This window comes from Podarcis liolepis (genome assembly GCF_965112155.1).
Source record: "Podarcis liolepis genome assembly, chromosome: 15".
NCBI lineage: Eukaryota > Metazoa > Chordata > Lepidosauria > Squamata > Lacertidae > Podarcis > Podarcis liolepis.
In genome coordinates, this window is record NC_139566.1 from 7000896 (window position 1) to 7026218 (window position 25323).

A 25323-nucleotide genomic window follows, 5' to 3' on the forward strand; every position below is an offset into this window, starting at 1 on the left:
ATCCTGCCAGAGAATGCAGACAGGGAGGTCAACCGGGATTCAAGCCGGGTGCCTGGAGAGTGGCCAGTTTCTCCTGATAAGGTTCGAATTACCAACAGTTTTAGCTCAGATATTCATTTGGGAAGCACACATTAGGTGGGCACACATTGAAATGTGAATTGAAGCAAATCCCACTTATCCCAATTTTGAAACTGGGGAAAAAATAAGAACCTGCAGATTTAGGTCAATAGTCCATCTAGTATCACACTCTTTTCACAGTTACCAACCAGATGCCAATGGGAAGCCCTGACTGCAACAGCAACTCTCCTCACCTGTGAGCCCCAGAAACTGGTATTCAGAAGGAAACTACCGTATTTTTCGCTCTATAACACGCACCCGACCATAACACGCACATAGTTTTTAGAGGAGGAAAATCCGTAGGCATGCCACCTGTAGGCATTCCCTCCATAACACGCACAGACATTTTACCTTACTTTCTAGGAGGAAAAAAGTGAGTGTTATGGTGCAAAAAATACGGTACTTCTGACTATGGAGGTGGAGCATGGCCTTGACCTCCTTTATTTATTTTTTCTACTGCTTTTTTTAAGCCATTCAAAATGGTGGCCAGCGTTGTCTCCTGTGGGAGAGAATTCCATACTTCAACTGTGCCCTGCATTGACTTTTTTATTAATTCATAAACAAGTCGATGGCATTTCTTAATCTCATCCCCACACACGATTGAAAGGACCCAAGAGAAGACAAGCAATCTTATGCAATGCAAAGCTTTATTGGAAACAAGGGTGTGGAATGTAGAATGTAGCTGCTCGTCACATTACTGACAGGGTGTGAATAAAAAGAATGCAGAAAAATGACATACAGGTAACAAAGTTTGGCTCACCAAGCTGTGATTTGCAAAGCAATTTGTAAAGTTACGCGATCGAGAACTTTGAGAAACAAAAAATTTAATTTCCAAAGGTTTCAAACATCAAAACTTTGGGTTCACTCCAACTGGAATTGTAGGTGTGCGTGTGTGTTTTGGAGGCGATGAGCATTTCTCAGAAGAAACAATATGTACTAAGCTCAGCAATGCTTTCAAATATCTTGAGTCTTCTTGGTCTTCCTGGAGATTATTTTTTTCTTCTGGGTTTAGCATGGTCCACAACCAACAGAGCTGCCACTGTCTTGCCTCCAGTGACTGGATGGGTATGATGATCCTGAGCCTAACACGTGTCACTGGAAGTGGATCGGCAGCTGTAACGGCGCCGGTAGGCATAGCGTGGCTGGTGGCAGCTGGGAGCATAGCATGGGTCGCAAGAACTGTCGCCGAAACCGCAGCGGTACCCATAGCCACGTGGTTCGTGGCAGCTTCCGCCATAACCGCAGACACTGCTATATTTACGTGGCTTGTAGCAGCTTCTGCTGCCTTGGCTGGAGAGGTAACCACAACCTTGTGGCTTGTAGCCGCTTCCACCATAACATGGGTCGCAGCAGCTTCCGCCATAGCCAGAGCTGTAACCGTAGCCATGTGACCCAGAGCAGCTTTTGCTGTAACTGTAGAGGGGACTATGGACACATGGTTCATAGCAGCTTCCGCTATAACCGGAGAGGGATTTATAGCCACGTGGTCCATAGCAGGATTTCCCAGAGACGTAACCATAACCTTGTGGCTTATAGCAGCTTCCTCCATAACTGGATTGGCAGCTGTAGCCACAAGGATCATAGCAGCTCCCGCCAGAGCCAGAGACGTAGCCATAACCTTGTGGTCTGTAGCAGCTTCCTCCATAACTGGATTGGCAGCTGTAGCCACAAGGGTTATAGCAACTTCCGCCATAGCCAGAGACGTAACCATAACCTTGTGGTCTGTAGCAGCTTCCTCCATAACTGGATTGCCTGCTGTAGCCACAAGGGTTATAGCAGCTTCCGCCATAGCCAGAGACGTAACCATAACCTTGTGGCCTGTAGCAGCTTCCTCCATAACTGGATTGCCCACTGTAGCCACAAGGGTTATAGCAGCTTCCGCCATAGCCAGAGACGTAACCATAACCTTGTGGTCTGTAGCAGCTTCCTCCATAACTGGATTGCCCACTGTAGCCACAAGGGTTATAGCAGCTTCCGCCATAGCCAGAGACGTAACCATAACCTTGTGGCCTGTAGCAGCTTCCTCCATAACTGGATTGGCCACTGTAGCCACAAGGGTTATAGCAGCTTCTGCCATAGCCAGAGACATAACCATAACCTTGTGGTCTGTAGCAGCTGCTGCCACTGTGATAGGGTCTGTAGCAGCTTGTGTGAGAGATGCTAGGGCCTGAGCTACTGATGCTTTGTGGTGTATGGATCATTTGAAGGCCACCAGGTGGATAGTTGCTTAGAAGACTGATGCCAATCATCTTTCTTGGAAAGAGGCACACCTGAAACCCAAAAAAAGCAGAGAAAAAAAATCATTGGTGGGAATGATCTAGTTCAGGGAAGGACCAGCAACAAGTCGTTGTGCTCCTCTTTGCCGCCTGATCCTTTTTTAAACTACTAACTCTCTCCACCTCCTTCTCCTAAAGAACTTCCTACTTTTCAGAATTGGCAGCAACTACTGGCGCAGCCAGACAGTGATGTAGCATAGGGGGGCACAGGGGTAGTTGCCCTGGGTGCATAATTCTTAGGGGTGCAAAATTTCAACACCTGGTGCTGCCTCAATACAGCTTTGCGCTTCAGTCGCTGAGCTCAGCTGAAAATGGCTTCTTCCATGTGAACCAGAAAGTGACCTCTCCAGACAATGGAATGACTTCTCTTTTCATATCTCTGCAGCTGTGATCTCCCGGGTGACACGGATGTCATTAGGCAGTTGAATGTGCATGCATACTGTGTCCATTTCCCTTCCTCAATTCCACATGGTCCCAGGCACTGGCAACCCATGCTATGCTACTGCAGCCAGGCAGCCACTGAGGGACCGCACACTAGTGGAGGCCAGATAACTTTGGCAAGAGTCCCCCTGGACTTGCTCCTCTTCTTCGCAATTGTGACAAGCCTGCTCACCTGCCCCTCACTCTTGCCCCAGATGAGATGAACAAGCAATGGTAGTGAGAAATAGAATTAGCTGCCACTTCTGTGTAGTGGCAGAGATGCTAAAGAAGAGCAGCTGCCTAGAATGGCAGTGAGAGGGTAGACTGAGGAGAGGCAGGCATCAAGGGTGTATTGTCAAAGGACTCCTGAAAACTTGGAGTCACCACCACTCCTCCTTCTTACACACACAGATAAAAATCTACACTCTTGTTCATCCTCAGCACTTTATGGGATGAGTATCTAAATTCTACTTTGAGTGGATGCCTTGGAATTAATGTACCCATTAGGGCGGTTCATAAAAAACTTTTTTTTTTTAAAAAAAAAAAGCCTGCTCCAAAGGTCTTCTCTTACTAGACTAGAGATTACCGGTATATAGCTATATCTGAAATTTCATGCATATCAGTTAATATATTGACCCTGCTCCACTGAAAAGCATTTAGTGTTCAGTAGAGCGGTTTATAAAAAAAACCACAGGTGTTTTTTTTTAAATGCCTGCTCCAAAGGTTTTATCTTACTACACTAGGGATTATATAGCAATATCTGAAATTTCATGCATATCAGTTAATATATTGACCCTCCTCCATGAAAATAGCTGTTTATTTGGCCATTTCCCTATGTCGTGAAAGCTGAAATTTCAATTCAGTGGAGCAGGGTCAAGATATTAACTGATATTCATGAAATTTCAGATATAGCTATATAATCCCTAGTTTAGTAAAATAAGACGGTTGGAGCAGGTATATATATATATATATATATATATATATATATATATATATATATATATATATATATATATTATTATTATTATTAACCGCCCTATTACCCATATAAATCAGGCCCATTAATTTCAATGGGTTTACTCTAAATAGGATGAACACTGAATACATGTAGTATTATAGGTGAGGGTTTTTTGGGGGGGTCAGTCTGGATGATATCCATGGGCCCCTTCCAGTCCTGTGAATTTGTGTTTGTGAATTTAGCATCTACGAGTGGAAACCTGGTAAACCAGTCAACCCAGTTCTTTTGTTAAGGTAATGGCCTTGGCTGGCCTTGTCAGCATCTCTAAGAGTTAGCTAAGAAGAGATTGGGAACAACTGAACATGCTTCCAGGATGGGGAAGGCATTTCCCATCTGACCTGAATGGATGCTGTATCATCCTAGGAAGGAGAACAATAGGCCAGGGGACCTAGTTTGGGTGTGTGGTGCTGGAAACTGGAGACACAGAAGCTTGCCTTGCTCTGTGCTGAATCCAAAGCTGTGGGAAGTCCCTGGGAACCTATTGTGGAGGCAAGATCTGTGGCATGCTAATGCTGTGAGCCCCTCTATCCTACATTCAGGTTGTATATGTGTGTAAATAAAACCCTATACCCCAAAGGCACCACAGTCTCCACCAACCTTCGTTCCAAGGAAACTGAACCCTGGCTAAGTGCTGGAACCTATGGAGTCTCTCGCAGCTCTGAGATGAGGGTGCATGCAACACTCTTTATAAATGCGCACGTAGGCCACAATATTTTGGGGGAGATGCATAGCCCACACAAGGAACCTTGCATATCATAGCCTACAATTGCAATACAATTCAAACCAAAACAAGGTGATTGAAGTAGTAGCTGCAAATAGTTGTTTTAAAACATGGGGTCAGTTTAAAACAAATAAGACAGTATAGTTTGCTTCATGCATGTCCCGGTACTTCCCTTGTGATTCTCCGTGAGACATTTTGCCTTCCAAAGCCTTCAGCGCATCAGCCTTGGAGGGAAGGATGAACCCACAAGATAGGCAGCCAACGGATTAACAGACTTGCTACTAAATTGTCCAGAACCCTCTACATGAGCACTTGTGGCTACTTTGCACTTAATCCTCTCATTAGTACATCTATTAGTAGTTGGCAACAAGAATATAAGGGTGCATTGCTTCCATCTCTGCTCTGTATTCCATGGAATCATAGAATTGTAGAGTTGGAAGGGACCCCAAGGAACATGTGGTTCGACCTTCTGCAATGCAGGAATGTCAACTAGATCATACAAGACAGATGGCCATCCAACCTCTGCTTTAAAACCTCCAAGGAAGGACAGTCCACAACCTCTTGTGGGAGTATGTTCTACTCTTGAACAGCTCTTACTGTCATAAAGTTATTGCTGCTCCTTAGCCAGACACTCCTTTCTTGTAACTTGAATCCATTGGTTTAGCTCCTAGCCTCTGGAGCAGGAAACAACAAACTTGCTCATGCTCCATGTGACAGCTGTTTAGATATGTGACAATGGCTATCTCCTTCCAGTTTCCTCTTTACTAGACTAAACATAACCAGTTCCCTCAACCATTCCTCATTGGGCTTGATTTCCAGACCCTTGGTCATCTTTGAATCCCTGCGACGGGGTGAGCTCCTGTTGCTTAGTCCCTGCTTCTGCCAACCTAGCAGCACGTCAAAGTGCAAGTAGATAAATAGGTACCGCTCCGGTGGGAAGGTAAACGGCGTTTCCGTGCACTGCTCTGGTTCGCCAGAAGCGGCTTAGTCATGCTGGCCACATGACCCGGAAGCTGTACGCCGGCTCCCTCGGCCAATAAAGCAAGATGAGTGCTACAACCCCAGAGTTGGCCATGACTGGACCTAAGGGTCAGGGGTCCTTTTACCTTTATCCTATCTCCTTTCAGTCTCCTCTTTACTAGACTCAACATAACCAGTTCCCTCAACCATTCCTCATTGGGCTTGATTTCCAGACCCTTGATCATCTTGGTTACCCTCCTCTGCACATGTTCCAGCTTGTCCATATCCTTCTTAAATTGTGGTGCCCAGAACTGGACACAGTATTCCAGGTGCAGCACCATTCCTATTCCTCTGCCATTTGCCTTCTGCCAAAACCAACATTACTCATCTCACTGTCCACTGTGGTGGAATTACATGACGCACGCCATTAATTACGCAAGTTACATTGTCCATACGTTATTCCACCCCCTTTATTTCAGGGCAAAAGAAACACAAGGCAAGTGGGAAAAAGAAACTTAATCCATTATGGATTGCTCATGGTTTGAAAGCAGCAACCATAATGAATCTCAATCCTGTTCCCTGGATTAATCTCTGTTTCAGATATAGGATGATAAAGCAAACATCATCTGCTTCTAGATTCAGGTAGGTAGCCGTGTTGGTCGGATGCAGTTGCTGAATTACAACTTATTACCAAACTGAAAACTATGCAGAGACCTGGTCTAAATAGAGATATTGGATTCTTGTCTCATTACACATGCTAAAGCTATTTTTGGTCATCTGCATACTATCCCTTGCTTTTTCTTGTAGGACTAATTGCAGTCGTTAACAGTCATCAACAGGTTTACCATACCCATTGAGCCTATCACCCATCTCCTACTACCCTTCTGAGAAATACCCACCCCCACTCCCACTATATATAAGGGCCTGGTGACTTCTGTTTCAGAGTATAGAATCATAGAGTTGGAATAGACCACAAGGGCCATCGAGTCCAACCCCCTGCCAAGCAGGAAACACCATCAGAGCACTCCTGACATATGGTTGTCAAGGCTCTGCTTAAAGACCTCCAAAGAAGGAGACTCCACCACACTCCTTGGCAGCCAATTCTCCTTGGCACTGTCAGGAAGTTCTTCCTAATGTTTAGGTGGAATCTTCTTTCTTGTAGTTTGGATCCATTGCTCCAAAGAAGAAGTATCTGAAGAAGTATCTGAAGAAGTTGTATGCACACGAAAGCTTATACTAGAACAAACTTAGTTGGTCTATATAAGGTGCTACTGGACATTTTTTTTTTTGTTATTTTTTTTTTATATCATCTGCTTCTATTTCTCTTTTTGTCAGAATTCTTTGACATCCCTGCAGTTTCAACAGCTTTCTAGGGTCTCCATCCAAGGTCTTTCTTCCTACCTGATCCTTTAGAATAAAAATAAAAATGGAAGGCCAGAATATCTCTTGTGCAAAGCATGCCAATATGCTCTGCTACTGACTTATGACCCATCCCCAATTAACCTTGGCTCCCACCCCCAGTTTTTTAAAAAAATATATGCACAGAAGCATTTCACAAATTTTAAAAGCATGAATAAACTTGGGCCTACCTTGATGTCTGAAGAGATATTTCAGATGAGATCTTTTTCTGGAATACTGTTCACCCAGGAGTTCTTTTTTATAGATCTTCACACAGCCTAAGGGATCTCATCTACAAAAAGAAAATCTAATTAGATGTCAACCCAGTGTTCATACTAATCTCATATACTGGTTTAGTGCTTTTGCGCTTTATTAATGTGCAGTTAACATGCTTCTCAACCCTTGTAATTTTAGACTCGCTGGAGAAGGTATTTGCACCATGTTATTAATACTTTCCCTAAATCCATGCAAACAGACAGGAGTTCTGGGAGATGTATCCCTGGCTAACATGCATTATTTGCACCAGGTATCACAAAGGAGATCAAATAAAGTAAAGAAAACAAGAGGGTAACCTTTTTGAAGGCATCTCTTCAAAAGCTCTTAGCTTGATGCTAAGGTAAGCCTCAAAGCCACAACCTGGACATTCTAGTTTATAACAAGAGGGACACGGGCGGTGCTGTGGGTTAAACCACAGAGACTAGGACTTGCCAATCAGAAGGTCGGCAGTTCTAATCCCCGTGACAGGGTGAGCTCCCGTTGCTCGGTCCCAGCTCCTGCCAACCTAGCAGTTCGAAAGCATGTCAAAGTGCAAGTAGATAAACAGGTACCGCTCTGGCGGGAAGGTAAACGGCGTTTCCGTGCGCTGCTCTGGTTCGCCAGAAGCAGCTTAGTCATGCTGGCCACATGACCCGGAAACTGTACGCCAGCTCCCTCGGCCAATAAACCCCAGAGTCGGCCACGACTGGACCTAACAGTCAGGGGTCCCTTTACCTTTAGCTTTTATGGGGAGGGCATTCTATAAGATGTAATATAGGAACCTAGGAAGTTCTCTCATATCTTGTCAGACCTTTGGTCCATATAGCTCAGTATTAATTTGCAGCAACTCTCCATAGTTTCAAAAAGGGTTCTTTCTCAGCCCTAGGTGGAGATGCTGGTGATTGATGAACTTGAAGTCATGGTTTGAGTTAAAAGAAAGGTGATTCCAATTCAGCATCAGGAAGAGAGTTGTGGACTTTCTTTCTGCCTTGGGTGCTTTAGTTGTGATTCCTGCATTGCAAGGGGTTGGACTACATGACCCTTGGGATACCTCTACAATTTTATGATTCTACGTTAGTAAATAGTTTATTCACTAGGTGGCACTGGACTCAGTTGTAGATGGGTGGAGTTGGATGTTTCTGGTGTCTTGTTTAAGAGAAGACAGTGGAGGCAGAACATAGCCATTGTAAGAACGTAAGAGCCCTGCTGAATCAGCCCAATGACCCCATCTAGTCCAGCATTCTGTTTTCACAGTAGGGACATGGATGGGGCTGTGGTCTAAACCACTGAGCCTCTTGAGCTTGCTGATCGGAAAGTCGGCGGTTCGAATCCCCATGAAGGGGTGAGCTCTGTCCCAGCTCCTGCCAACTTAGCAGTTTGAAAGCAGTGCAAGTAGATAAATAGGTACCACTGTGGCGGGAAGGTAAATGGCATTTCAGTGCACTCTGGTTTCTGTCACGGTGGCCCGTTGCACCAGAAGAAGTTTAGTCATGCTGGCTAGATGACACAGAAAGCTGTCTGTGGACAAACGCCGGCTCCTTCGGCCTGAAAGCGAGATGAGCGCTGCAAACCCATAGTCACCTTTGACTGGACTTAACTGTCCAGGGGTCCTTTACCTTTACCTTTTACCTTTTCACAGTGGCCAACCAGGTGCCCCTGGGTGAAGTCCACAAGCAGGACCTGAACACAAGAGCACTCTGCTCTCCTGCAATTTCCAGGAACTGGTACAGTGGTACCTCTGGTTACGAACTGAATTCATTCCGGAGGACCGTTCTCAACCTGAAACCGTTCTTAACCTGAGGTACCACTTTAGCTAATTGGGCCTCCTGTTGCTGCCGCGTCGGCAGCGTGCGATTTCTGTTCTTATCCTGTGGTAAAGTACTTAACCTGAGGTACTATTTCCAGGTTAGCAGAGTCTGTAACCCAAAGTGTTTGTAACCCAAGGTGTTTGTAACCCGAGGTACCACTGTATTCAGAAGAACATCTGAACATAAAATGGGCCTGGTGGTGGTGGTGTGTGTGTGTGTGTGTGTGTGTTGTTGTTGTTGTTGTTGTTGTTGTTTTGGAAAGATCAGTAAGAAAAATGGGATGTAACAGGCTTAAATCTGAGCACCAGCAAAACAGAACAGAAAGGGCTATTCTGCCCATCCATATCAATGACCAAGAAAGCATTTAGTTGTGGAGATTATTGTGTTAGTTTCCCTGGTTATAATTTTAGCTCTTCTGTCCTGGTTTTGAACATGCGCACTACATCATTACCTGGTGCATAATGGAGCTGTGTGGCTTTCCGATCAATGTACTGCCATGTCATTCACAGCAGTGGACGTGGTGAGACACAACAGCAGGTGTCATTCTGGACAGGTCACCATCCACCACCCTTTATACATATGAACACTTCCTCATGATTCACCCATGAAAGTGGTAGGAAATAACTGCATGTCTTCATATATCCTCAAATTCCATCCCACAATTTCCCAGGGTAATGGGGTTGCAAACAGATTTGTTCCGTTTTTCTGGAAGCAGTTAACACAGAAAGGAGTGCTGAACTTCTGCTACATTTCCAGAAGTGGCTTTTACATTGTGCAAATGCAAAATGCAAAAAAATAAAAATGAAAAAATAGCAGGTAAGGACAGAGGTGCCATCTTCTCGAGATGATTGAGAGGGGCCTGAGGCGACATTCTGACATCATATGTGTGATGTTTCAAGGAGCCAGGGGGCAGAACTGAACACCCTCTGAACATTAAGGCGCCCAGACCCTCAAAAAACCCACAACCATCGGGGTGGGCGACAATGCCTCAGCCCCTAGGAGCTGGCCCATATGGGTAAGGAAATGTTGGCGAAATGGAACAAAGTGTTCTCCAGATGCTGCCATACGCCAACATTTGATGGTTGGAGGCAACCAATAATGACCCAGAACTGGGACAAAGAAATACACAACATGAGCATGTTTCCCCATACCTTGGAAGAAGAGGTTGTCACACATATGGCCAGCGTTAGGGTTGGAAGAGGAATCCATTTTAAGCAGATTTCCACATGGGACTTGACTCTTCCAACCCAGAATCATAGAATTGTTAGAGTTAGAAGGGACCCCAATCTGTTACAATGCAGGAACCACAACTAAAGAATACAGAATACAGTGGTGCCCCACAAGACGAATGCCTCGCAAGACGGAAAACCCGCTAGACGAAAGGGTTTTCCGTTTTGGAGGTGCTTCGCAAAGCGAATTTCCTATGGGCTTGCTTCGCAAGACGAAAATGTCTTGCGAGTTCCTGCGGGTTCCCCCCCCCTTTTCCCCAAGCCGCTAAGCCACTTATCAGCTGATCCGCCAAGCCGCTTAACAGCTGATCCGCTAAGCCGCTTAACAGCTTATCAGCTGATCCGCTAAGCCGCTTAACAGCTTATCAGCTGATCCGCTAAGCCACTAAACCACTTATCAGCTGATCCGCTAAGCCCGCTAAGCCGCTAATAGCGCTAATCCGCTAAGCCGCTAATGGGCTTGCTTCGCAAGCCGAAAAAACCACAAGACGAAGAGACTCGCGGAACGGATTCTTTTCGTCTTGCGAGGCACCACTGTACATAGAGTGATTTGACTTGATTGAGCTCTTCTCACAGTAGACCACTTATGTTATTTTACTGAATGCTTGCCTATGTCCAAATGCACTGACATTTTTTAATGACAGTAGCACCTCGGCTTACGCTTTGGGTTACGAAAGCGGCAAACCCGGAAGTGTTTCTCCGTGTCTGCATTTGCAGAAGCGGTCCCTCCAGTTGCGGAAACCTCGGGATCTGACCAGAGCTCCGGAATGGATCCTGTGTGCAACCGGAGGTACCACTATATTACTTTTAAAACGGATGACTAATAGAATGCGACAGAATTATATGCAGAAAATTACATATATGCTCAAAGTTCAATATGTTATCATTGGTATAAAAATAGCCCTTAGCAGCTTGGGACCAGTTTACCTGTGAGATCCCCTCACCCAATATACCTGTCCCATTCTACCACTGCAGAACTGGCACTGTTCCAGGTTGCAAATGATACCCATTTTGCCTTTGCAAGAAATTCGTCATTTAGTGTGGCAGCATCCATTCTTCAGAACTCCCTGACAATTAGCATTAGGCAGATGCCTTCACTGCGCTCTTCTTGGCATCTGTTAAAAACATTTTTGTTTAAACAAGCCTACCTAGATATCTAGAAAGTTTACATGTGTTTTATTCTGCTTTTTGTTTGCTCTACATTGACTTTAATTATTGTTAAATGTTTTAAATTGCTGTTTATAACCGAGATTTATTTATTTTACTGATATTTTCAGTGTTATTCTGTTTGTAAATTGCTTTGAGTGCTTCTTCATTTGTTAAAATCAAGCCATATTAAGAAATAATCACATTGCGTCTAAAAGTCCCTATATTTCTGCAGAATAATTTTATATTAACATAATATTGTTGTATGTATTTGGTCCTTTAGAAACCACAGTGTATTATATATTACATAATAATATGTATAATGATGCATATATAAATTATTTCTCATATAACAAAAGATTTTATTTTGAGTTAATGGGCTCCATCGTAATTGCATAAACAGGGCCTATCAATGTTGACATGGTGTTGAAGATGTACGTAATAAGGAAAATGCTTATTTGAAACATATATATTTATACAATGTTTGGTGTTGGTAAATGGGGGAGAAATATTGGGATGTGTAAATATTATTGTGGAGAAAGAGTTGAAAATTTTGGAAGATAACATCTTAAGCTATCTATCTAGTATATGTGGCTTGAGAATCAGTCAACGCAAATGGATTCTTCATGCCCCTACATCTGTAAAAAGATTGATATTGATACATGGGAAGGACAAAAATATGCCGCCCCCTTCGATCAACAGATAGATGACGTGACAACTCTTGCAAACCACAAATGGATCACTTTCAGATGAAGATCATGTACAGATAAATTTAATGATATTTGGAACTTATTTATCAAAACTCTAGGGACCCACGAATCAATGTATACTTGAGGGAAACAATAAGTTTCCATATCCAACAATATAGTTGGATAAACAATAAGTTTATCCAACTATACTATATCGTTCTGCAACCTTAATAACAATAACAATAAAAGCAATAAACACATTCTGTAAATAAGTCCTATATTTCTGCAGCATAATTTTATATTAACATGAAATTGTTGCATGTATATATTTTATGTGTTTGCTAATTTAGGAATTCCAGAGTGTATTATATACTGTAATAATATGTATAAGAATGCATTTGATAGTTGAGAACTGTTCATATAGTGGAGCCAGCAAAGAAATCCCATAAACACATCCTTTCTTTACATCAAAGTGAGATAGGCATTAGAAGAAGAAAAATCCTAATCCTATATGACATTAATGGCAGCAATTAATGTAATGTGTTGCCTTTACTTTAAGATGATAGAAGGCTAAGGATTAAGATATTTTCTTATTTCTCCCATTTAAGTTTTATTCAGGAAATCTGGAAGATCGCCATGACGATTGTGGCCTGGTTTATAGAAGGACAAGAAATGGTTTGGGTAGAACAACCTTTTTTATAGTCTTCCATCATATAATTTGAAGCGGGTGTACAAAAGGAATGGAACCAGCTATTAGTGAAATAACACAGTTCGTTGCGCATGTGGAGCATCACCAGGGGCGATGCCTTCTAGACATGTGGTATTAAGAGGACCTTTTCATAACCTTCACCCACTGAAGTGGTAATTAGTTGATATTTGGCATGGTCAAAATGACAAAGTAAATGTCTGGCCCTTTCAGAAGCATAATCCAGGGATTCAACTCTGTTCTCGCTAATGAAGGTTGGCTGCCTTCTCCAGTCAATAATGGAGACACAAGATTTAATTAGAATGAGGTTTCAACCTCTGCCTTAGGACTGCAGAACGACCAATCACTGAGGACTGGTTGATCAACAAATATCAGAAGCAAATGTACATGCATTTTTTCCTCTTAAACCCCACAATCTAATGTTTCATTACAGTGGTACCTTGGTTCCCAAATGACTTAGGTCCCAAACAAATCAGATCCCGAACATCGCAAACCTGGAAGTGAGTGTTCCGCTTTGCGAACGTTTCTTGGAAGCCAAACCTCCATTTGGGCTGCCGGTATTGTTTCCGGGCCGATAAGACAATCAGAAGCCTTGGTTTGCAAATGTTTTGTTTTGTTTTAATTTTTTTATTCAAAATTATAACAATACATATTATCCAAAAACATATCATCCTTGTCCCCCCCCCATTTTTCCTCCCACACAAAACCCACCCACCCCCATACCCCCTCAGTTCCAGTCTTTGGTTTCTCTAAGAATGTTGTTTTCGGCATGTTACAAAGTTGTATACATCCTCAAACTATTTAGCTGATTATTATCAATAAAAAGTTTGTGAATGTTTATTCAAAACCTGCCAAGGAGTCCAGTTCGCTTTGTTGCGTCTTGAAATACTTTGTAAAGGGTTTCCATTAATCTTTAAAGTCACAGTTATCCTTGTCCCGTAGCTTATATGTCAGTTTTTCCAGTTCTGCATAGTCCATCAATTTTTCTTGCCTTGATTCTTTAGTTGGGGTTTCTTCAGTCTTCCATCCTTGTGCTACCAGAACTCTCGCAGCCGTTGTCACATAGATGAAGATGTTTTTCAATTTTTTTGGCAGGTCTTTCCCTACAATCCCCAACAAAAATGCCTCGGGTTTTTTAACAAATGTTAAATGGAACATTTTCTTCAGTTTGTTGTATATCATTTCCCAATTTTTTTTAATTACCTTACAATCCCACCACATATGATAAAATGTCACCTCCTTTCCCTTACACTTCCAACATATATTTGAACTAGTTTTGTACATTTTCCCTAACTGCGCTGGTGTTGTGTACCATATGTACATCACCTTCATGTAATTCTCCTTCAATAGGGTTTGCGAATGTTTTGGAAGTCGAACTGACTTCCAGAACGACGGATTGAGTTGGGAAACCAAGATTCCACTGTATTATTATTATTATTATTATTATTATTATTATTATTATTATTATTATTAAAATGAGGCAATTTTTAAAATAAAAATAAATGTTAGATGCCCACAAACAGGGCATGGGTGGGACAGCAGTTCTGCTTCCTTCACACACACCTAATGTTGGTCTATTTTCATTGAAAAGGAACATGTCAATATGATCAAATTAATAAAGAAGTGGGAGGGGGGGGTCATCAGAGAAGCTGAAGGGAATGACTACATAACCCACGAAGCACTGCAGGTGTGACCAAAATGCATACATGCAGCTACAAATTTGAAACAGCAAATTTGCTCAGCAGCAATTTGTGAGCCACAAGGTCCTGATGTTCTCTCTTCTAGTTCTCTTTGAAAGTTTTCTTTTAAGTAATGGGAATGTACATGCTCAATTAAGGGGTGGGGGTGGGAAAGCTGTTTGGCCTTTGGTCCACATACATTTAGGGTAAAATTCAGATTCTAGCAAATCCTGCCAGAAGGAAAAAGGTCAAAGTTCTCAAAACTGATCCCAAAGATTACACAAAATGAAGAACATATTCACACATAGCACATAATTAATGTGATGGAGTCAAGCTTAGATGGCCTGGTTTTAAAAGGAGAATTGACACATTTATCAATTATCATTGGCTAAATGGAGCCAGTGATTAAAGTGTTGGTCTAGGGTTCAAATCCTCCACTCAGCCACAAAGCTCACTGGGTCTCCTTGAGTCACTCACTATCTCTTATGCAACATCCACACATTTACACGGCCTCGGCCCAGTGTACCTGAAGGAGCGTCTCCACCCCCATCGTTCTGCCCGGACACTGAGGTCCAGCTCCAAGGACCTTCTGGTGTTTCCCTCACTGCGAGAAGCAAAGCTACAGGGAACCAGGCAGAGGGCCTTCTCGGTAGTAGCAGCCGCCCTGTGGAGCAACCTCCTGTCAGACGTCAAGGAAATAAACAACTATCTGAATTTTAGAAGACATCTGAAGGCATCCCTATTTGGGGAAGCTTTTAATATTTGATGAATTATTGTATTTTAATATTTTACTGGAAGCTACCAAGAGGGGCTGGGGAAACCCAGCCAGATGGGCAGGCTATAAATAAATTATTATTATTATTAGTAGTAGTAGTACTAAGGTGCCACTCTAAACAGCAATGGCTCCACCCGAAAAATTATCAGCACCCTTAACAAACTACATCTCCTTTAATTGTTTGGGGTAAGCCATGCTTGTTTAAAGTGGTATACAGTGGTACCTCAGGTTATATACGCTGCAGGTTACATACGCTTCAGGTTACAGACTCCGCTAACCCAGAAATAGTACCCCGGCTTAAAAACTTTGCTTCAGGATGAGAACAGAAATTGTGCTCCGGCAGCGTGGCGGCAGCAGGAGGCCCCATTAGCTAAAGTGGTGCTTCAGGTTAAGAACAGTTTCAGGTAAAGAACAGACCTCCAGAACGAATTAACTACTTAACCTGAGGTACCACTGTATATGACATGGACTTGGTCTTCGCCTACTTCAAAGGATTGTGGTGAGGACAAAATGGGGAACATCGCCTAAAGGTCCTTGGAGATAAAGTGGGATATACATATAATAATAAATGAACAAACTTCAATGTTTTGTGGCAGTGTATTTTTTATTTAATTTTTTAATACCAGGGATTTGGGGGCTGAGGGGAACAGTAGGTGAAGGCTATTCAGCAGCAGTTGGTGCCTATTGAGACTGGTGGGGTGGAATGCAGGGAAGCCAACAAATTCTGGAGACAGAGCCAGTGACAGGTGGACCCACCTGATCTGAGTGTTGTCCCCACCTTCCTCTTCTTGAGTTCTACAAGGGCAACAGTGACACTAAGGAGGATGGAACAGGCAAGCAGCACCATCCTTGGACTGATTGTAGGTAAGAAGGCAGGCAGTTTGTAGGAGCTGGCCAAGGGCAAATTGAGGTTCATGGGGCAGTGCCCCCTTGCCTGATGAACCAGCTTCCACTGTCATCCTATCCTGCTTGTGAGCTTACCTGAGATGTTTGCTTAACCTCTGTAAGGAACATGTTATTCAGATAGGAGGTACCGGTATTTGGTTCTGATTGGGCACTTCTCTTTCTCTCCCTGTGACTTCTTAGGTTCCTCAAATTTTAACATGTAATTAATTTTTAAAATTAATTTTTATTAAATATTACAAGAAAATAAAAAGAAAAAAGAAATAGAAAAAATACATAAAAATATTTATCTATGCATTTTTCAAAATGCAGACTGGAAAAGAAAAGAAACGAAAGACAGAAGAAAAGAAACAAGAAAAAGAAAGAAGAGAAAAAACACTTAATAATCAACAATACCAAATTCATATTTAAAACATTACAATATATAAATCCTAGTTAAAATATTATAAAATTTTAGCATGCAAGTAATGAGTTAAAACAGAGTTAGCTAACATATGGTATCACTCCAGATACTTTCGGGAACTCCCCTAAGCCCCTTGACCAATGGCCACTAAACAATAGGAGATGTAGTCCAACATTTTATGGAGCACCACACAGGTGAAAGGCAAATGCCTTTGGGGCTATGGGTAACTTCCATTTCAGTGAAACAAGGATCCTCACTGGAAGCCTCTCTGGTAGTAAATAGCCCAATAGGCATGATATGTGGGTCACATATACCTTGGAGCCAGCCATCTGTTTGGCTAATGCAGCTCATAAGTCTAATGTATGGACTCCTGGAACACAAATAACACTTAATTTCTTAAAATTAGAGAGACTGTAAGGGTGTGATGGTGAGCCCAGCCTAAACCAAATTATCTTTCTGAAAATAAGGGAAAATATGTGGGTGCTAATTTTGGCCTTCCGGTTTATTAACCATCCACATGTACACTCTATACACCCAAGGGAAACTCTATAAGAAAGGCCAGCATCTCTGAGAACTCTCAGAAACATCTCGATGATTTCTATCAACCGTGATCCAGGTAAGTCCACTTTTGAATTATCTTACAAAGAGACATATGAAGAACATATCTGACTAAATCAATGGACCTATGTTTGCACCATAGTGAGATACCTTCTTGAAATCAGCTAAAAGGCAGTGGGGCCAACAGAGTTTAGGGAAAAGGGAACCGTCAAGGATGAATGGAATTGTGGCAAGGAATTAAGGGAGGAAATTTGAAATTCAAAACGAGAGAATTTTAGTTGCCTCTGTTGTTGTTGTTGTTGTTTGTTGTTGTCATCTTCCTCCTCCTCATTGTGTCTGATAATGAACAACACAACACAAACACCATCAGATAACAAACTCAAAGAAAGATATGGGGTAGAGAAATCACAGTGTGTTTACTCAAAGCTAATGTGACTAAACTGAGCTTTATTCCCATGTAAGTGAGTGTAGGATTGCAGCTTCAGAGTTGCATGCAGTGTTGTGGCTCATCTGATGGGGCGCGGGTGATGCTGTGGTCTAAACCACTGAGCAACTTGGGCTTACCGATCAGAAGGTCAGCAGTTTGAATCCCTGCAACGGAGTGAGCTCCCGCTGCTCTGTCCCAGCTCCAGTGCAAGTAAATAAATAGTTACCGCTGCTGTAAGAAGGGAAACGGTGTTTCCTTGCACTCTGGTTTCCATCATGGTGTTATGTTGCACCAGAAGCAGTTTAGTCCTGCTGGCCAGAAAGCTGTCTGTGGACAAACGTTGGCTCCCTCGGCCTGAATGTGAGATGAGTGCTGCAACCCCATAGTCACCTTTGACTGGACTTAACCGTCCAGGGGTCCTTTACCTTTCCCTTTTACCTTGTGGCTTATCCACTTACCTTTCCTCTGCTCTTTCCAGGCATGGTCCATAATTTAAAGACCTGTGTCCAGGTGCCCTTCAATTTGCTCCAGAGCATGGGTAGGCAAACTAAGGCCCAGGGGCCGGATCCAGCTCAATCGCCTTCTAAATCCGGCTCACAGATGGTCTGGGAATCAATGTGTTTTTACATGAGTAGAATGTGCCCTTTTATTTAAAATGCATCTCTGGGTTATTCCTGGGGCATAGGAATTCGTTCATCCCCCCCCCCTTCAAAATATAGTCTGGTCCCCCACAAGGTCTGAGAGACAGTGGACCAGCCCCCTGCTGAAAAAGTTTGCTGACCCCTGCTCTAGAGCTTTTCTTGCAGAAACCCACTCTTTAAAGCTCAATTGGAGTAAACACGAATCTGTGGAAAACCTGAACTGACATTTGTTTCAATTCAGCTTTAATTGACATTTGCTCTGATTCAGTTTTTTTGTGAGGAAAGATTGGGGCAAACAAACAAACCAAGGCATGTTGGGACATGCAGCTGTAAAGTGCAGACATTTGCCTGGAAAGAGCAGGGCAAAAAGTCAGTGTGGACAAGTCCTTTGTCTCATCTAGAGTAGACCAGCAGAAATGAATAGAGATGGCTAACTGAAGTGCGTCTACTGTGAGCAGAATTTAGTTGGCTATCACAGTCTGGTTCTTGTCCCTGCCCTTCCACATTGGCTCAGCTATAAACCCATGCTGTCCCCATTTGCAATAATCTCAATTAACTTCACATTTAATTAAATTGAGTAATAATTGATAGATGGCAGTTAGTTGCTAGGTAGATGATAAGTGGATCTACAGAACTATCTTAGGGCTGCCAGACGCCAGGAATTTATTGGACATACCCGGCATTCATCTGCCGAAAATGATGCCCAGGCGGAATTTACGAAAATCAGTCAAAATGTCCAGGAGAGCCTGAGTGTATGGCAGCCCATTTTGGACGTGTTGATTTGGCAAAAGAAAAAAAAAGAAAAGAAAAACAACGAAAAACTTTGCCCCCCCAAAATAGAGCTCAACAACTTTAGTGTCCATATTTTCACTTTTTGAAATATGGTAACCTTAATATCATCTCTCTACATCTCTACATGCCTATTTCTAGGTACCTCACTTTTGCTCTTAGAAAGAAAGAAAGAAAGAAAGAAAGAAAGAAAGAAAGAAAGAAAGAAAGAAAGAAAGAAAGAATAGATAGATTTGATAACTAGATCTCTGTATCGATTGATCTCTCTGAGCTGAGAACTGCATCAAGGCAATTGGATAAACCAAACCTGGTGGATAACATATTTCGAAGGCACACATTATTCTAAGAGTTGACAGAGACACTTCCTTCTCAGCCCTGAAGCAATTGGTGAACCTGCACAGCAAATGGGAGTGGGCTTGATTGCTGCTGCTCCTGTTGTTCCTCTTCTTGTTGTTGTTATTCTGGTTAATAACAAGAACATAAGAACTAGAAATGTGGGAGACATCTGTCCATGCTGTTTCTACAAGCAAAGGACTTTCCTCTCATTTTGCTTTCATTTACACCATTCCAGATCCACCTCCAACCCACGAAGATGACTTGCTACAGACCCCAGGATTCCTGGAATCCATACAGCTCGAATTGGGGAGGCAACCGGGTGAGAAGCTACTGCCGCCCCTCGGGGAATAGTTCTGGCTGCCGCTACTCCCCTGGATATGGCTGTGGATCTGGATCCAGCTGTGGCCCCACTGGCTATAACTCCAGTTCCAGCTGTTACGCACCTCAGTACAGTTCCAGCTGTTGCTCGCCTCGGTACAGTTCCAGCTGTTATGCACCTCAGTACAGTTCCAGCTGTTGCTCACCTCGCTACAGTTCCAGCTGCTCACCTCAGTACAGTTCCAGCTGTTGCTCACCTCGCTACAGTTCCAGCTGCTCACCTCAGTACAGTTCCAGCTGTTGCTCGCATCGGTACAGTTCCAGCTGTTGCTCACCTTGCTACAGTTCCAGCTGCTGCTCGCCTCGCTACAGTTCTAGCTGTTGCTCACCTCGTTATAGTTCCAGCTGTTGCTCGCCTCGGTACAGTTCCAGCTGCTGCTCGCCTCGGTACAGTTCCAGCTGCTGCTCGCCTCGGTACAGTTCCAGCTGTTGCTCACCTCGGTACAGTTCCAGCTGTTGCTCACCTCGCTACAGTACCAGCTGCTGCTCACCCTGCTGCAGTTCCAGCTGTTGCTCGCCCCGCTACAGTTCCAGCTGTTGCTCACCATGCTATGGCTGCTCTTCGGGAAGCTGCTGCCACTCTGGTGGATACCGGAGATACCGCCGCAGCAACTCCTCCCCATGCTAAATTGGGACACGAGTGTCCTCAAGACAGGAAGACACAACACAAATAGGAACAAACGATCTGTAACGACTGAGGACAGCTTTCAAAGAACATGGGCTCCCAGATTATTTCCAATGAAGTCAGTTTTTGTGTGTGTCTTCAGTACCTCTGAAGGTCAAGAATTAAGTTTCTTGCACCTTTGAATGGAGGACAGGTTCTAGATCATCCTTCGCCAACCTGGTGTATTCCAGATGTTTTGGACCACAACTCCCATAAGTCCTAGCCAGCTGGGACTGTTGAGGATTGTACTCCCAAACACTTGGAGGGCATCAGGTTGTTGAAGGCTATTCTAGATGTTCTTTATTATATAGCCACTGCATATAATACAGTATGTGCACATTTTTCTCCTTACTAGTCTTGAGCATCCAAGAGATGCCAATAAATTATTCTGCTTGTTTTTCTTTTTGCGGGAGGGGGGGAATAAGTATTGTACCGTGGTTTTCAAACTGTGTTCTGAGGAAACTTGGGGTTTAAGGGCCTTTAAAAAACAACAACACACAACATCAACCTCTGTGAGTAGAGCTAAGAGGGCAGGGAATCACTGAAGAACCAGTACTTTGAAATCTCATTCTAAATAGAAAAATCATTTCCAGTTCCACCCACCCCCTTCTATTTCGATTCACAATTCATTCACATGTTCCTTTGCATATTTTTTTCCAGCTTTCACAAGCTGCTGTGTGAAAGGCCATCTCCACAACACACATTAGAAGCACTGCTAGACAACTTTAACTGTCATGCCCCCACCAAGCATCCTAGGATGTGTGGTTTGTGGAAGGTTCTCTCACTCTCAGAGGTACAATTCCCAGAGCAACGTAGCAGTCAATCACTCTTCCCAGGGGACTCTGGAGGGGAATAGGGGTCTCCCAAGAAACTCTCAGCACCCTTGATAAACTACACTTCCCCAAATCATTTGGAAGAAGCCACAACTGTTTAAAGTGGTATCATAGTGCTTCAGATGTAAGGTGTGGAATGAACAATGTGATGTGAACAATTGTTTTATTTTCCCCCCTCCAACAACTATGACATTTGCGCTGAAACAGAAGCATCACTTTTCATGTAGTTATAAAATACAAATGCAATGGACACACACGCACACAGTGTGTAATTCAGAGATTTTCTTTGAATTAGTTTCAATGAATTGGTTAAATCAGAATTAGTTCACTCCAAGCACTCTGCTGGAACAGTGAAAATATAATTACAGCTCACCATTTAGAAGAATGTTCTTGTTGCTGTCTCCACTGTCCCAAAACAAAAGACAAAGCAAATTTAAAAGGGGGTGACAAATGGTTTTCAAACCACTCATACCTGCTCCTCCAAAACTATTTGAAAGTGTTCTCCCCAAGATAGGAACCATGAAAACCACTGCTTCTCAAACCCATTTCTGGGATGGCCACCAGCTTAGGGCTATTTTGCACATTATATTGAGTAGCAGGATCATGGCAGCTTTTGTGGTTGCTCCACATCCAGCCAGTAATGTGTAGATCTTTAGCCGGTGTGAGTTTATCACAGGAATTTCTGGTGAAGGCACATCCTACAATGGCCAGAACAATTTGCATATATGCCATCTGGCCTAAACCGCGTAGCTAGAATGTGGTTTAGGCCAGTGAATGGTGGTATGAGGAAGATATGTATTGCTAAGAGGGAAAGAAATCCTCCCGTTTTTGCTTGTTGAGATTGTTCATCATGGAACAAAGGGTGGGGTGTCAGAAGAAGCCCTCAACATGATCCAGACAAGTGGCTACTGTTGGAAAGAAAATGATTTCTAGGACACAAAAGGGACCTTTGCATGTTAGTTAGGTAGGGTGGTTGTGCATGTTAGGTAGGCCAGTATGTGAGTGAGAAGGAAGGAAGGATTCCAGAGGTCAGGAAATGGCCATTCAAGATTAGATGGCATTTTGGGCACATCTAGATCAATCCATGGAGGAGAGATCTAGCCACAGCTGTTCAACAGAATAGCTAAGAATTGCACCTCTATGTTCAGAGACTATGGGCTGCATTCAGTTTACTCCTACCTAAGAGTGGACCCATTGAAATAAATGAGCATGAGCATCAAAATCAATCCACCTACTATGAGTAGGAATTAGTTGTGTGCAACCCATCATATCTCTGATTAATAGATGTTCCTGGAGACTAACCACAAGGGAGTGTATTCTCCTTTTCCACACAACCCTTGTGTATTTCTCTGGGGAACATGGTGAGCCTGTAGGAAACAGGGTGATGGATTGGATAAGCTCATAATATTTTTGATCTCATCCATCATGACACATCATGTTCTTAAGTATCCTTGATATTATGTCTTCTGCTTTGTAATGAATAGTTCTTTCCTCACTTTCTTATTATCATTAAAGTATGCAGTGAAGCATTTACCTGTGTTCATCTTTTATCACCAGGGTGGGGGACCCCAGGAACCTTGGCTGAATGTTCCCTTTTCATCTAACCCTTTGGACCAGACCACATACCTTCCCTCTGGCCTGGTTGCACCCCTATCCAGCCTTGCTTCACAACCTCCAGCATCCTGTTCTTACAATCACCAACCAGATCCTTCTGGAAAGTCTGAAAGCGGGATCTGAGTGCAACAGCCCACTTGTGATTCCCAGAAACTGACATTCAGAGGCACACGGCCTCCATGTCAGTCTTTGGAGAATCGGCTTCGTCCTCCGTGGCTGTAAATGAGCAGATCAAATTAAAGGGAATTCTTACCAGCTAGTTTCTTTATAAACACTGCGAAGGAAAAAAGAAAGCATCTAACACAGGGGTCAGCAAAGTTTTTGTGGCTTGGGCTGGTTCATGGTCCCGCAGACGCTGCACTGGGCAGGAGTCCACTTGCACACACGCCCATGCATGCACATGCATGTGCAAACGCTATTTCTGACGCTCCTTCTGGCACGGAGGAGGCATGCGCATCTTCCCATTGGCTGCAGGAGCTTCCTGCAGTCAATGGGAAGCCGGCAAGCGTCATGGAAAGCTGTCCCTGCTCTGCTCCGCATCGGTTTAGCCCAGCGCATGGGAGCCGACCAAGCGGGCAGCGGGGGTCTTCGAGCGGGTGGCGGGGGTCTATGGGCCGGTTAAACACCCCCATGGGCTGCTTGTGGCCCCTGGGCCTTAGATTGCTGACCCCTGATCTAAGCAGAATGGTGGTGCTCCCAATTCATTTCACTCCCCCCCCGTCCCTATTAATATATGTCACTCCTACTTCTTGTAATTTTAGCTTGGAGCCTCTGTGTTTTCTATTCTGACACTTTCTGAGCTCTTCTTGACCTTGGGCTGAGCGGAGGAATGCTGTCCAGAGACTGTGAATCTGTTAACCCTCTCTCTTCCAGTGTTTCTTCCCCTAGCTGTTCCCCATCCAGTATTTCCCAGCTTCTGACTTCTGAAATTTGCCCCTCTGCAAACCACTGTTCCAAATCTATACTATCTTCCTGTTTCTGAAAAGATTCAGGATTAGGAGGAGGGGGAGGGGGTGACTCCCACCATTCTTCCTCAGTGCAGCCCTTTTCAGCACAACCTCTGACATCCCAACAGCGTCATTGGTGAACATAATCATGGTGGTTGGTAGCCACTGATAGTCTATGAATCATCTATGAATTTTGTCTAATACTCTTTTAAAACCAGTGGCGTAGCATGGGTTGTCAGCACCCGGGGCAAGGCAAGTAATTTGTGCCCCCTAACCCGTAGATTTGCGCACCCTAACCCGTGGATTTGCGCCCCTAACCCTAACCCCCAGATGTTGCGCCTGGTGCGGCCGGCCCCCCCTGCACCCCCCACGCTACGCCACTGTTTAAAACTACCCAAGTTGGTGACCACCACTGCCTCAGGGTTGTGTAAATGTGGCCCTCTAAGCCTCTCAATCTTGCCCTCAAAACTCTCCCCAGACTACACCCTCTCTATCCAGGCCACACTCTATATTGACCCTGCTTCACACCTTCCATTAGTTCTTTTGCCTGGCTGGAATTGTCCTTGAACACTGTCTTGCTTGCATGCATGAAGGCTAGTGAGAGAGGTGTATGAACAAACCAGCCTTTTTATGAAAGGAAGAAAAATCATATATATTGCTCCACCTCCTTTTTATTATGAACCCAGCCAGTATTGGCATGCAGGCCCGAATTCGCATGACTTCCATGTGGATTTTTTTTTAATGCAAATTTATGTTGAATTTGGGGCAAACTGTAATTAAGGTGGGGTGAACAATGGAGCAAAACTGGAACTGACACATTTACCCATACCTATTTATATAGGGGTTATACACTTAAAAACAAGAAACACGCTATTACACCTCCCAGACAAGAACTGGGATTACATTTGGCACTGAAATGTCACCTTAAGGGAGATTTGAAAAGCTAGTTTGGGTGTTCCTCCTTTGGGCAAAACATCTGCAGAATGTTAGGGGAGGCTAAACCTTTGTTTTCATTAGATCAGTGAAGAGAGAAGGGAAGGAGGTGCCAACGTTCTCACCAGATTTCCTCTAAAGCATATTTCAGCACCTCTTATATCATTCCATTGCTGTTAACCTCCCTTCCCTTCTCTTCCACCCTCGCTCTTTGAGGACAGCCACTTTGAGGGTTTCGTTTGTGTGTTTGTATAAATTTTATGGACTAAATAGGTAAGTAAATTAACTCTTCCCTCACATCCCGACATTTGCTCACACTTGGGCTTAATCCCATTGGACACGTTGAACCATTTGATTTATTTCTTTATGGCATTCATTCCTCTTTACTCCAAAAAGGTCTTACAAAGTGCCTTGCAAAAATTAGTTCCGAGACATCGTCCCTGCCCCCAGGCTTGCAATCTAACATAAGAAGAGGATTGAGGAGTGAAAAGCAATCCATTGAATGCATGCTTAAATTTACAGTTTTTAAACTCAAGTCTGTGCTGGTAGTGGCTTTGGCTGCCTTGCCCTAAGACACTCTTCTTCACAGGTCACAGCTGGTGACAATGCCCAGGCCAAAAGGACAGGGCAGCTCCTGCCATAAAGTTCTTCGGTTGGAGCTTGGTGGACTTGCCTTCCTCCCTCAGTGAAGTTCTGGCTG

At 43.6% G+C, this 25323-nt stretch overlaps 1 protein-coding gene across 9 annotated transcripts; it reads right to left on the minus strand.

Moving 5' to 3' along the window:
* Positions 1-747: 747 nt before the first annotated feature.
* Positions 748-21259, minus strand: LOC310694229 (uncharacterized protein). 9 transcript variants are annotated; one of them, XM_083477250.1, is made up of 4 exons: positions 19854-21259; positions 7102-7202; positions 2216-2387; positions 748-2119 (listed from the first exon to the last, which is right to left on the minus strand). In XM_083477250.1, exons 3-4 carry the CDS (start codon positions 2364-2366, stop codon positions 1200-1202), a joined length of 1071 nt encoding a protein of 356 aa, XP_083333376.1. In that variant the 5' UTR covers positions 2367-2387; positions 7102-7202; positions 19854-21259; the 3' UTR covers positions 748-1199. The 9 variants fall into 9 exon arrangements, 8 of the variants coding, with proteins under 8 accessions (XP_083333376.1, XP_083333370.1, XP_083333369.1 ...); XM_083477244.1 differs by having other exon boundaries at positions 748-2387; positions 19962-21259; XM_083477243.1 differs by having other exon boundaries at positions 748-2387; positions 19908-21259.
* Positions 21260-25323: the final 4064 nt, after the last annotated feature.